At 27.9% G+C, this 14,522-nt stretch overlaps 1 protein-coding gene across 1 annotated transcript; it reads left to right on the top strand.

The window, feature by feature from the left end:
- Positions 1 to 4,026: 4,026 nt before the first annotated feature.
- LOC112693656 (zinc finger FYVE domain-containing protein 9) lies at positions 4,027 to 11,280 on the top strand. Its single transcript, XM_025568833.1, has 18 exons — positions 4,027 to 4,199; positions 4,276 to 4,406; positions 4,485 to 4,546; positions 4,604 to 6,008; positions 6,068 to 6,216; positions 6,274 to 6,373; positions 6,436 to 6,594; positions 7,242 to 7,394; positions 7,830 to 8,027; positions 8,094 to 8,258; positions 8,331 to 8,490; positions 8,579 to 8,729; positions 8,844 to 8,948; positions 9,014 to 9,170; positions 9,227 to 9,452; positions 9,516 to 9,636; positions 10,748 to 10,909; positions 10,965 to 11,280. Exons 2-18 carry the CDS (start codon positions 4,349 to 4,351, stop codon positions 11,118 to 11,120), a joined length of 3,687 nt encoding a protein of 1,228 aa, XP_025424618.1. The 5' UTR covers positions 4,027 to 4,199; positions 4,276 to 4,348; the 3' UTR covers positions 11,121 to 11,280.
- Positions 11,281 to 14,522: the final 3,242 nt, after the last annotated feature.

The raw sequence follows: 14,522 nt of genomic DNA, 5'->3' as shown, positions 1-14,522 counted from the left end.
ATTTACAATTATTTATATTTTATAATTACTATCATCAATAAAAAAGTAGTCTTTCTGAATATTATATAGTTTATTTGTAAAATGTAAAGTAAACAAAAAAATTATAATTTTTTCAATTTATAGGTGGGGGGGGCATGAGATTTTTGAAAATCTACAAAGGGGGCGAAGAATAAATAAGGTTGGGAACCACTGTTTTAAATCATATTCCTCTTTATTTTATACTTTTTATTAATCTCTCTCTCATTTAATTCTGTCATTTAATATAACACTCGTAAATTCTGTCTTAATATAAGTCATATAAATAATCGTTATAAATATATCTGGGTTCTGGTTCCCATTGTAATTTTGATGATATTGTTAAAGTTCTTCCATATAATAATTCATATGATTGATTAATGTATTATCGAATTACCAATATACAAAGAAATATATACAAAGTATATACAAAGAAAGCGTATGGTAATAAGTGATCACAATTGTTTAGTTTTTTATCTACACAATGTTTTAAGGTATTCTGTTAAAGTTCTATGACTTCTTTCTAAACTCCCGTTTGTTTATGAATAAAAAGGACTGGTATTTATTTTATTCATTTTCATTTTCAATAGTTTACAAATTTCTGTAAATATTTTACTTAAAAAATTTTGCGATTTATCTGTAAGTATTATTTCTGGAACTCTATGTATATACACAAAGTGTACTAACTATATTAGCTAAATAATTAACGATACGTACCCCTAAAAAAAATTTAGTTAAATCATCTTGAATCGTTAATATACAATTATTATCCCATAATGTCTAAAAATATTTTTTCAAATGAATGTTTCGTAGTTGAAGTAATTACGGTAGGCATTTTTACCTTCTTATTTGTTATTTTATTCTTTTGACATCAATTTTAACATTATTTTTTACATTTTACCAGGTAAATTGTTGTTTAATTATTTTTATTGTTTTATTAATATCTAGATATCCCGCTAGTTAAGAATTATAAAACTGATCTAAAATTACTTATTTATCTTCTTCGGTACATTCGTTATGTTACATATTATTTCAATGTTTGAGTTACGGAATATATTTCATAATAATGCTCTGAATGTGTTCAATTTTAAATTATCAAATTGGCCTAGTTTGTTAATTGCTAATTTATCGATATTATTTTCTATCTAATTTTCTATTCTAAGAATATTCATGCTGTTACAGAAAAAAATTCCAGGGTATATTGATTTTAAAACAATCAATGACATAATTAGTGGCAGATGCCCTTCTAAAAATTTGGAATTATCGCTTTCTGATAGTAGGCGCTTGAAATATACTTTTAATACATCGGTTGATGTGAAACGATAAGGCTAGGTTTACATGGACTCGCGTATAACTGTTCAGATGGCTGCGTTGTACGGGAATGTTCTAGTCAAAAACAATATTACTTAGTATAGTTCAAATTGTCATCAAGAATGAATGTGATAGATGCTGTGTGTTTATTGGCCGTCCACCGAAGTATGAGAAGGTGCAGACAAATGAGGGAAAGGAATTATTGGGACCATCCTATTTTGAAAACAAGGTTTTCTTTTAGTCTTAGATTATTATTACATTATATTTAATGTTACATGAACAATTTTTCAATTACTTTAGAACGTCCATTAAATCATTTGATGATCTATTGGAGATAATTAAAGACTCCTTAGAAGCTGATCAAAATGTCCCAGATGGCAGGCCTTTTTTCTATTTCATTAATTAACATATCTATTTCAATTTTTATATTTAAAAAAACACTTGTTTTCAAAAACTATAGATGAAAATTCGATCGTTCGCATCGAAACGCGCTTGTCAACTGAACGGTCCGATAATAATACATGATATTTCAATCCGCGGTGTCACGCGCGTTGATCGCGCACCATGTGAACGATGATTTTGAGACCCGTATATCTAAATACGTGCGATCAACCGACGCGCGTGTACGCGCGTCCAGGTGAACCTAGCCTAATTTAGCCGTTTTAAAAATATTTTGATACCTAATCGGCGACATTTAACATTTGATAATTTAAAAGATATTGTAATAATTCAATGCAACAAATCATTTTTTTTTCCCCCACATATTTGGATGTTTTTAGCACATATTTTATAAATTATACTTACATATATATGTACATATTTCTATATTTTTATTACATATAAATCCGTTCCCTAGATATTAGTGTATGTACCTATTAGAGCTCTTAATACACGTGAATTCACGGAATTCACGTGTCATGTGTCACGTGTAAAATCCAAAATAAAAACGTATATCCTTAACTTAATACTGTACTATTAATATTTTATTAAAACTTCAAGTGTATAACATAAAATTACTAATTTTACCATTGTAAAAATGGATATATATTTTGGATAAACATGTATTTCACGTGTAAACGTGAATTCCGTGACACGTGTTTAAGAGCTCTAGTACCTATGTTTAAATTTAGTAAACGGCACAACAAGGCGTGATAGACATTGCTATATTTAATATTTACCTATTATAATAAATAACAAATTATTATTTCAACCGTTATTTCGGGTGATTTATACTTAATAAAACACGGTGAATAACACTCAAATAGAGTTAAACACTTACAATTTTCTTAACTTGCAATGTTGGGTATCACTCACGCATGGATTATCGCTATATTTCAAAACTAAATTAATTTGAAATTTGACATGGTTGTCTCTCCAATAATCAAAACGTGCAATAAGAATTTTAAAAAATAATGGAATCGGTAAAGACCGTAATTCAGAGGTAATTCGGTGTACAACTAAAATTACCATACCGATTCGTTTGAATTTTCGTTTTAATTGTTTTATAACCAACAGTTGCATCAAACTTGGCTTTAATCGTAATGTAATAATCCATTAATAGGTACCTATGTCCTGGCCAAGAATGTTCCGTGCAAAGCCGGGTACTTAAGCTAGTATTATTACATAAATTAGTTACCTAATTTAAGAGCATCCGTGGTGAATCTTTCCGAAGCTAATATTAAATAATAATAATAATAATAATAAAATAACCAATATTTTATTAAAGTTTACTTAAAGGGTATAATATCTATCTATTATTATTATTATTATTATTTAATATTATTAAATAATAATAAAATAACCAATATTTTATTAAAGTTTACTTAAAGGGTATAATATCTATCTTATCTTTATATCTATCTAACTTAAATAAAAAATTGGTTATTTTAGGTACCAATAGCCGTTCGATTTACTATATACGTTATTTACATTCAAATAATCAAATTTAATAAATAATTGATATATATTAAGGAAAACAAATTTTATAAGTTTCACTTTATTTACTAATTTTAATACTACAATGATTGTTTATCTTTTTAGTTTTACGAAATTCTATAAATGTAACAGACATCTTGTCTTAAACAAATTATAGTACACTTAAAATAATTTGAATTAAAAATGTTTTCATATATACACATGATTCAAATAAATTTAAATGATAACTACAAATTAAAATCTCCGAAAATCCAATTCATCCATCTTATTAGGAGCCTTCACCACTTTGAATCATAAAATTTAAAGAAATATCTTGCAAATTTTAGTTTGCAACAATAAAAAATCGTAAACGATAATATTGTTATGGTATAGGTAATGTATGGGTAATAAAATATTATTATTATTACTTTTCTAGTTGAAATTAGTTTTTTATTTGAGGTATTAGATTACTCATTTTACAACAATTTGTGAGAAGGCATGCTGTGAAGAAGTGAGGGCTCTAATATCTTAATTATTAGGTTTACATATTACATGGGCATAATACATGCAACCACGATCTTGGGATCTTAGTCATAGAATCTTCTAAAACCGTGCTATAGATACTAAATCTTAATATCTATATCCATGATTATAATCAATTTAATTTTTAATCAATGATACAACCTTGTTGCTGTTATCTATACACTTATTTGTCGTATTGGATATCATATGTTATCAATGATTATTTGCATGATAAATGTAATATTATGGTCGCGATAAGTTAGTGTTAAGAATTGTATGAATAAAAAAATTTTATTATTGCTGTTATTGTTTATTGGTGCAGTAGTTTGTGCTCTTAACTACGTAGATTTAACATAATTATGCCTGTAAGATTTTAAAGATATTCCTAGTATTATCTCGGTTTTTATGTTAATTTTGTAGTTAAGTGTTGTTATTCAGTAAGTAATATTTCTATACTTGCCTACATTTTTAATTTTTTTGTTTTTTTTTTTAAATTTTTTATTCATTGTGTAGATTAAAATAAATGATGGGATAAACATTTTAATGTGAAATTTTAATTCGTTCATCACGAACAATTATCTATAAAATGGAAAAGTTTGCTGTTGATTTGGATAAAGTACTCGATGAGTTTGAGTTTAATGAAGGTAATTTCCTATTTACGTTATGCATTTTCTTTATTCTTTTGATCTTTCCTAAACAATTTAATGTTTATTTTTATGTAGAAAGGGAACAACTCCAAGCATCTATTTCAAATGGGCAATCTAATATTGTATTGGAAGCACAAGTATGTACTTAACTAATTTAATAATTTCAAACATTGATTTATAATTTTATATTTTAGGCACAAGTCCCCATTTCTGGAAAAATGTTACCAGCTGCTAGTTATCGTCGCCCTGCATTTGAACCCATCAATTTAGCTGATGCTGATTTTGGTGTAGAGCCAACTACCTCGTCGGCTAATTCTGATTTTTTACAAAATGGGTTTATTAAATCTATCGAACCAGAAGAAGTTGCACCACTCTTGGATATTGATTTTACTTCAAATGAAAATACAGTCAATAATATTTTAGACATAATTGATGAATACCAATACAAACCATTTAATTCAAATGTACCACCAGACCCTTATGATGATGAAGACATTTTAAAAGACTTAAGACCAGATTTATTAGAATCATATGATTCAGCTAAAGAAAGTGACAAAAACCATTCAATTGATAATGTCCAAAGGTTACCAGATGTTGCATCTTGTCCTGTATTGATTACCTCACCTGATTCATCAAAAGATGACTGTACTATATCTAGTGAATTACAGTCATTAAATACATCAGAAATTTATGATATAGATAGCACAAATGCTGACTGTTCAGATGTTGAACTTTATAAATGTCTTAGAGAATATGAAGAACCAGAAGACTTATTGTCAGTGAATTATAATGATAGTAGTTCAGCTGATGTTATGACACCTCACTCTGAATTTTCTGATGAACTAATTGCTGAAAAACCATTAATATGTGATGATAGCTTGTCAGAAACAAAAGATACATTATCATCTGAAACTTCCAACGATTTGCTATCAATTAATAATCATGATGAACCTCAAGAAAACATAAATGAACAATTACCATTGACTGATGAAGAAAAAGCAATACTTGAAGAAATACTTGAGGACTCATCAAATTTAAATGTTAGTTTTGAGGAAAATAAAATGTATGAACAATTAGAAAATGAAATGAAAGAAAAAAATGTAGATATTGTTGATGAGTGTGAAATTACAATAAAAAAATCTCAAAATAATTTACATGAGTACAGTGACATTCCAGATTTACCCATTGTTCCTAATTCAACTTTAGAATTAGAATCTCAATGTGATGAACCCATTCAAACTGATAACCATTTAACAGAAGAATTGCTAGAAACAAACTCTAATAATGAAGTTATAATAGAAAATAATGAAAATTTGTCAGAACCACTAATTGAAACTATATTTCCTCCAGAAAAAGATCCAACAGACTCATTATGCAGTATTGAATCAACTGAAACTATATTATTAAAAGATGATAATCAATTGAGTAATAATACAGTAAGTGATTCATTAGATTCCCAAAGTACTTGTTCCTTGCCATCTGAAGTGATTAATAGTACTGTAGAAAATGTAGAGGAAAGTCGCATACAACGACCTAGTACACTTGATTTAAATGGAACAACAAATTGTGAAACTGAATTAACATCTACTTTAAGTACAGGTATAATAAACATGTATAATGTTATATTTTATTTAACTATATAACTCTTTAAATATTAGACTCAGATTGTGTATTATCACTGATTGAACGTCGACTTGGCAAGTTACAACCGTATTGGGTACCAGATGAAGCAGCAAAAAGCTGTATGCGATGTCAATTAAAGTTTACTGTTGTTAAACGCAGACATCATTGTAGAGCTTGTGGAGAAGTATTTTTCATAACAATTTAAATATTCAGAATATGATTTAATCAACTATTATTTTAGGTTTTATGTTCAAAGTGTTGTAATTTACGAGCTCGTCTGTCATATATGAACAATAATGAGGGACGAGTATGCCAGCAATGTTTTAATACACTTGCTAGGGGTAAGGTATTTTTTATTAAATACATTTTGGAAAAATGTATCTGAAACATACTTTTTTTCTAGCATCTCAAGTTGAACAAAAAGTGGCCACAATTAAACATCCAAATCCAAATAACCCTATGGAGTATTGTTCAACAGTTCCACCATTACAACAAGTAGTTGATTCAAAAAATCAACCTGTGCCATCCGTTTTAGTTCCTGTAAGCGTACTCAAAAGAGAAGGTATATTTCAATGCACTCTTAATTCAAATTTATTTTTGTATACATTCAATAAATGTAATATGGTTAGATTTATTGATAATCAATTAAATTTAATCAGTGGCTTACACGGAGCAATATGAGAGTCAAATACCCTGCCTACATTAGTTATATTTTTTTTAACTTGAACCTGAAGTATTAAATATTTCTAAAATTATTCAATTTTCTTAAATTAAGCTGTATAGAACAGAAATGTGAATGGAGAAATTAAAAAAAAATCCCAACCCTGCTTATACTTTCTACTGTATACTATTTATACAAATTTTTTCCACATTGCTATTTACTCCATTACTCCATAATATAATATATTATACGCGTAATAACTAACTTTCTAAGTGTACATTTTGTTTTCATTTAAACATTCATTTACAGTTGAAGGATTTTATTCATTAAAAATGCAATATGGCATTATTATTATGGCCTTAACTTAGATGTTATAAATATAAATATATTATAAATGTAATCTATTTAATTTCTAATTGCCTTATTTTACTATATTTTTTGTGAACAGAAATACTCATATCATCACATTATTTAAAATATAGTTAATTTTAGTAATATATATTTATATATTTTTCAGTTTATTTTAGTAACTTAAATACTGATTTTAGGACGTGTGAAATCAGATATCCCTAAACAAGTAATGTTTAGTGATGGTATTCGACCTGGTGGAGATTTAACTGAACTAGATGGATCATCTGAAAGGATTTTACCAATACGACGACAATCTCGATCTTTAAAGAAGCTCAGTCCTACTGTTAACAGTAAGTCTAACTAAATCATATTGAACAGATAACTTTGACAAAAAAAAAAAAAAAAAAAATAAATTAATTTAATATATAAACTAACTTTTTATTTTTAATTATATAATTTTGTAAAAAATATTTTTAATTTTTTCTTTTTTTTTTAATAATGACCATTGGCTATTACTGAAAATAATTCAATTTTATTAAAGACTATCTAGATTGATTAGCTTTTGATTACTTTTTATTTTATCCCTTATCTGATCACTATTTTTGTACAAAGTTAATCTGTACTATAACTGTCAATCTAGTGGAATATAAACTCTGCTGGATAATATAATATGTGAATTTATATTACTAATATTTCATTCTGATTTATAAGTAATATAATGATATATTAATATTAAAATATTTACTTATTATGTAATTATAATAATCAAAAAGTTAATTTTTCAGATGTTATTTCTGCTAATAGGAGGCCACTAAATTCTCAAACACAAAGTTACATACCTAATATTGGTTTACCGCCTGCAGCTAAGAAAGATCAAGGTGAATTGATATTTGATGATACTGAACGCCCAATAGCCTTAAATGATGCTGAAACTATGTTTGCTATCAACCCAAATTTATTTCTTTATGTTAAGAAAGTTTATTGTAAGTATATTTTCTTTTACATTTGTTTTTGGTTGAATTTATAATATAATATTGTACTTCCATCAGTGGATTGTTGTGTTAAACGAGAAACTTGGTGTATGAGTACTGAAGGCCTTGCATGTGTTGGTCAAGATGAAGTAGTAATATTATTGGAAACGCTTCCAAATGAAAAACATCCACCCCGTGATATATTTTTATTCATAAATAATCTATATAAAAATGCTTCAATAGGTTTGTATTAAATTTATATAGGATTATTACAACAAATTTATTATTCAGTAAGAAATATTCATATTCATTTAGGCGTAACTGTAAGTGACATGTCATTCACGGCGCCAGTTAATTCTACTTTATTGGATTCCAACAATCATGGAGGATTTTTATTTGTAAGACAAACATATCAGTGTATGCAAAAATTACGTTTACCATCACCCCCATATTTGTTTGCTTTACTTGTTCATCAGTAAGTTATTTTAAGTTTTGTATTAGATATTAGTTCAAATCAATTTCAGAAATTATGAAGTCTTTTAACCATTTATAATTTTTTTCAGATATGAAACACCTTGGGCCAAAATGTTCCCTATTCGTTTGATGTTACGACTAGGAGCAGAATATCGATATTATCCTTGTATGTTAGTGTCCATTAGAAATCGATCATCTTTATACACAGAAATTGGTCAGACTGTCATTAAACTTTTAGTAGTATGTTATTTATAAATTTTTCTCTCATTAGTTTTTAATAATTTTTATAAATTCAGATAAATTATAACAATTGATAAGATTAGTGGTAAAATTATTTAAATTTATTTTTAAAAGGATTTTAGACAGTATTCATATGGCCTACCAACTGTTAAAGGCTGCTATATACATATGGATGAAAAACAAATCATGGTGCTATTACCTCGAAACAGATATGATCAAGTAAAAGTTTAAAAAATGATTCCATATTATTGTTGTATAACTATTTAAATATGTAAATTTTTTAGGTTTCAAGATTAGTACTGGCATCAAACCGAGGTCTCTTAGCATTTGGTGCTAATTTCAGTGCAATTGCTGATTCACATTTAGTATGTGTTCAGTCAACCAAAGATGATGGAAATTACAACACCCAAGCCATTAATATACACAATAAACCGAGGCAAAGTAAGTTATTTTTCATTTTTTATTTAATATATTATATTGACAAATGTATGTATTAGTTACGGGTGCAAGTTTTATTGCCCTTAATGGAGATGTTGAAGATGAGGCTGGTACAAGATGGCGTATAGTAGAAGACGGAGTTATGGTTGAAATGTCATCACAAAAAATGGTATTATTGCGTGATGCTCTTCGTACAATGAAAGATTTTGAATTATTATGTGGAACTAATGATGAGCAAACAGTAATATTCCATTGGACAGAAGATGATGTTAATTTTAACATTGGGTAAGAATAAAATACAATTTTCTTTTTTTTACCAAGTTGTTAAATTTTATTTTTATTTTTAAGAGTTAAAAGTTGTATTGATGGCAAGCCATTAGATGGTGTATACTCTATTAGAGTGCATAACGGAATCGACTATTCAGGGAAAAGACGTTTTATTAGATGGACAGAAGTTTTTGTTATACAAGTATGTTTATCAAAATATGTAAGATATATAATATAATATATAATATATAATATAATATATAATAATATATAATATGTAAGTTTTGAAAATAACCAAATAAATTGTTTCTTTTAAACGGATTTTCATTTATTAACTTTAGTTATTCGATATATATTCAAAGTTTTTTACCAAAAAAAATTTCTCCAATTATATTGAAGTTTCGCCACTGAGTCTATTTTCTATTTTCTTACTTTTAAATTTAACTAAATTGTTTTTAAGTTAAATGGCAATATCTTTACAAAATGATAATTTCATCATTACCAATTTTTTTTTATTTATTCATATGGTTTTATCCAAGTAGTAACAATACATTTAATAAACATAAACATAAACATAAACTAGAAATTTAGGCGATAAAAATATTTTTATTTTAACTAATAATAAATAGATAAATATTGTAAATTTAATAAGAATAAGGATCACACTTCTTTTTCTAATTCGGTCAGCCATCGGGTAGCGTCCCCTTGCTTGTAGACTTTATATACCTCCTGGTAAATAGTGTGTGAACATTCATTACCGAAATGTTTCATTCTCTAGATTATTTCGATTATTTTATCAGACTCAAAATAATTATATATCTATCAGGTTCTATTTTTTCATTAGGTAATTATTGGACCTTCCTACCAACAAAAAAAGCAATTGAGTCTTAACCACTCTCTCCTTGGAAGGTTAAATTCTGTAAGCTCAAGATATGGTTATTCGATAAGTTCGTAGTTATAAGATCTTTTTGTATTGCATTATTTTTTCCGTTGCTTCTCAATGGTATGATATATACTGGTATTATTCAGCCAACCATTATTTTGTGATTTCAGTCTTATTAATGGAAAAATTTGTATGTAACATTATATAATACATATAGTACAAATATCATTATTACATAATATGATGTAACTATCAGATAGAGTTGATATATTTGTAATTTTACATAAATGTATTTTAAGATTTTATGAATCTCCTATATTTTAGAATTTGATTTCATAGTTAACTAATTTTGTAAAAAATGGATCATTTATTTTTAAGCTCTTGAACCAATAATAATTACTATTAATTTATTTAATTTTTATTAATTTAGTGTGAAGAAACATCAGATCGCGTTGATGAACCTCTGGATACTAGTAGAACTGCTGAATCTATATCCAAGGCAACATGTACTGCTTTAGTACCACTTTTAGATTTATTATCTGCAGCTTCATTGACTCCACTTGCTTTACGTATTATTATTAATCCAGATTCGGTAATTTATTTTTTATTTTTAATTTTAATTTGGTTTTAACAGTTAAATATTATAGGTTGGATATGAAGCTGGAAGCGGAGAAAGTAAACTTCCTCCAATATATATGCAAAGTTTGGATGAACATCTTGTTCCAGTAGTGAATGCAATAGCAATTAAAGCACAACAGTCGTCGGTAATTTTGGAATTGGTGTTTAGAGTTATGGAACATTAAACAAGATATTTATTCCATAGTGTAATCATATTTTACCCTTTTAAATGTGTATTATTCTTTGTTAAATTAAACTACATATTTTTTCTTGACTGTTTATCTATCAAATATCCCAACACATAATTATATATAAATATATATTTTTTATTTTGTTTTATTATCATTTATATTTACGTTTATAAAGTCTCGCAAGAAATTCTAAAACACAAAAGTAATCATATTTTACTGATGCCATCTAAAATAATACATTTTAATTTTATTAAATTGTTAAATGAATTTCTTGTAGAGTTACTTGATTTTTTTGTGATGTATACTTAAAACATGTTATCTTATGTTATGATTATTAAACTCGTATTTTAATGCATAAAATTATTTAACTAAAAATGTGAATTGTTATCCAAATTTATTTGATCTAAAGATAAACATTTTTTTTATTATTCCTGCATCTTAATAGATTATTAATTTAAAAATGTCTCGTTAAATAATGCGTTTTACATAAAACATTATAATATATACCTGATATAATAAGTAATATAGTTCTCATTAAAATTATCATGTATATTAAACTATTTTACTTATACTACAGGTATCAAAATGGTATCAAAATTACGTTGAAAGTATTTTGATCTGGTAAAACCAATAATTAAAGTAAATTTAATTAATATAAAAATTATATTAAGTTTATAAGCCATCCTGCTAGATAATTAAAGTGAATAATTTAATTGTAGTTCCAATTTTTCTATTTTATTCAAAACTGTTTTTTATGTATTATATCAGGAAAATAATCAAATCAGGTCCTGTCATTTATGTAAATATTTTCAGGCATATGATTGCATTAAAAAATAAAATCAACTTAATAACTTTATTAAAAATTTGAAATGTTTAATAAAAATTATACAATATATAACCATGATATCAACTGCAAACAAACAGAGCCCTTAAAGCATTGTTCTCACCAAAGCAACTTGCAACTGCAACTGCAACTAGATCGTGTAACTTGTTGGGTTACAATCGAATTTAAACTGCGTTGCAGTCAGTATTCTCATTGAAGCAATTGTTTTTAATAATGTTCAGTCTCGTTCAGTCCATCTCAATAGTTGTTTCCTATGGATAGGTCGGTAATTTAAAATTTTCTAATTTTCCGCGCAATTTTCTTAATTTTTTTTTTTTACAAGAACCTACTCTTGACAATAACAAACACAACAAAAAAAGAATTGGCGAAATCGGTCCAACCGTTCACGAATGATGGCGTGACCAAGAGAAATAGGGATTCATTTTTATACATATAGAAGATAGAAAGATAGATAACTTATCCATTTCCATAAAAAATTAGTATATTAAAATGTATTTCATTATTTAAACTGTATAATAAACTAAAAACATACTAATCACAGTCGTAAGTTTGTTTAACTATACCTTAGCACATCCCAACTCTTTCTTTTTTATCCGTTCTGGTATAACTTGGAGACGTTATGTCATAAAGACGGATATGTTTTTCGACTTGTTGAACAAACAAAACATTTCGTTCTTGCTCATTAGCCATAATTAAAATATTATTTAATATTATACAATTAATATGATATGGTTATATGGTGTAACGGTGGTAATTTGTATAAAACTGGAGACTAAAGGGGCTCATACACGGAACGATTTGTCGTCAAACACGGTCAAACAGACGGTTGATACATATATGTTCCGGTTGGTCGACGCTCGCGGAGCATCAACACGACAACCACCGACATGTCGACAAACCTGTATGTGCGTGTATGGTCTGGTCGAAGAATTAAGGTCCGCACCATGATTTAAGATAGCTAATTATCTTAAGGTGCGATTCCTTAGAGCGCGAATTCGTCTATAGACGCGCGACCGATGCGGCTGACGCAGCGCGACTCTAATTTTAACTGCTTTTTCTATTTTTAAATTAAACCTATTCCCAACACCGCCGCGTGACTATTGCGTCTCTAATCGCGTGACTGACGACCGCTTGGTAGGCGGTCAAAACGCACTAGACGCGCGACCGATTATCGTCGACTTGTTAATTTGATACCGTTTATTTACCGTTTATTTGATTTATCTATATAATTTTAAAATATCTTACAATAACAATGTAGATTATATACCTGTCGCGCGTCTCTTGCGACTACGTTTTGTAGTTGTACATGATACCTACTCAGTAGCGTCGCAAAAATTCAAATCGCGCCGCGTCAGTCGCGCGTCTACAGACGCGTCCTAAGGAATCGCACTTTCAAATCATGGTCCGCACACACTGCAGCGGTAGCGGTAAAATTGTATCTCATGTATTGTAATTAAAGAATACACACAGCAGCAATAAATCGGGTGCGGTAAAATATCGCGACGCTGTTTTTACAGATACCGCTACATACTCAAATTTTACCGCTACTGCCCAGCGGTATTTCGATATTTCACTTGAAATTCGTCGTCAATAAATTCAATGCCAGTATTTCAAATATCATTTTATTACTTATTAGTTATTACTAGAGCCCGGATTTATATCCATTTAAAAAGTGTCAAATATGATGCAAATATGCAAAGAAAAAACGGCTAAATATGCAACTATATGCCTTAGGTATATTACACTTCAAAAAATGTGGTTTTTTTTTTTTTACTATTATACCAATTAAAATTTTAAATATTTTATCAAAAACAAAAAAAAATTGATGATATATATTGCTTTGTATTTCAAGTCATTTAAATCAATCTTTTAGGTAACTTTTTTTTTTATTTTTAACTAGAAATATACAATCTGTGTCCGTAGGCACAATAAGAATATGTGATAATTGTTTTTTTTTTTTTAACATGAAATACGCGAGGGAAGAAGCCATCCAGTGATAACACTACCTTTTTTGAATTTGTTTTTATTTTTAATTTTTTTTTTTTTTTTATATATTATTCATTAAGTAAGTCTCTGCACCAGTTTCTTTTAAGTCTTCGTGAGGGATTACCAGGAATTGTACGAGTGGCTAGATTTGAAATGAGGGATTGGGATGGGAGGAAAGTCTGTTATGAAAACGTTTATAGAATATAACTGCTTCAGCGTTGAACAGTTTTTATTTTTAAATCTGTGTGTAAAGTAGACTTGGACACATATGGTGGGGCATTAGTGATTGTGCGTACGATTTTATTTTGAAAGGTTTATATTTTGTTTATATTAAACTTTTTTGCATTGCCCTAGAGTTGGAGGCCATAAGTTCACATCGGCTGGATTAAAGATTTGTATATGAGTAGTTTGGTGTTTAATTTAGTGTGTATATTAGATATTAATGTCTTAAGCGAGCGGAGACGTTAATTTAGGGCGTTTTTTTGATTTGATATGGGGTGCCCAGGTGAGACGGCGATACACAATTATGCCTAAGTACTTAACTGATTGGGTTGATTGGATTGGAA

The sequence above is a fragment of the Sipha flava genome, unplaced genomic scaffold (assembly GCF_003268045.1).
Source record: "Sipha flava isolate LNK unplaced genomic scaffold, YSA_version1 89_pilon_pilon, whole genome shotgun sequence".
NCBI lineage: Eukaryota > Metazoa > Arthropoda > Insecta > Hemiptera > Aphididae > Sipha > Sipha flava.
This window is presented reverse-complemented; position numbering and strand designations above follow the sequence as displayed.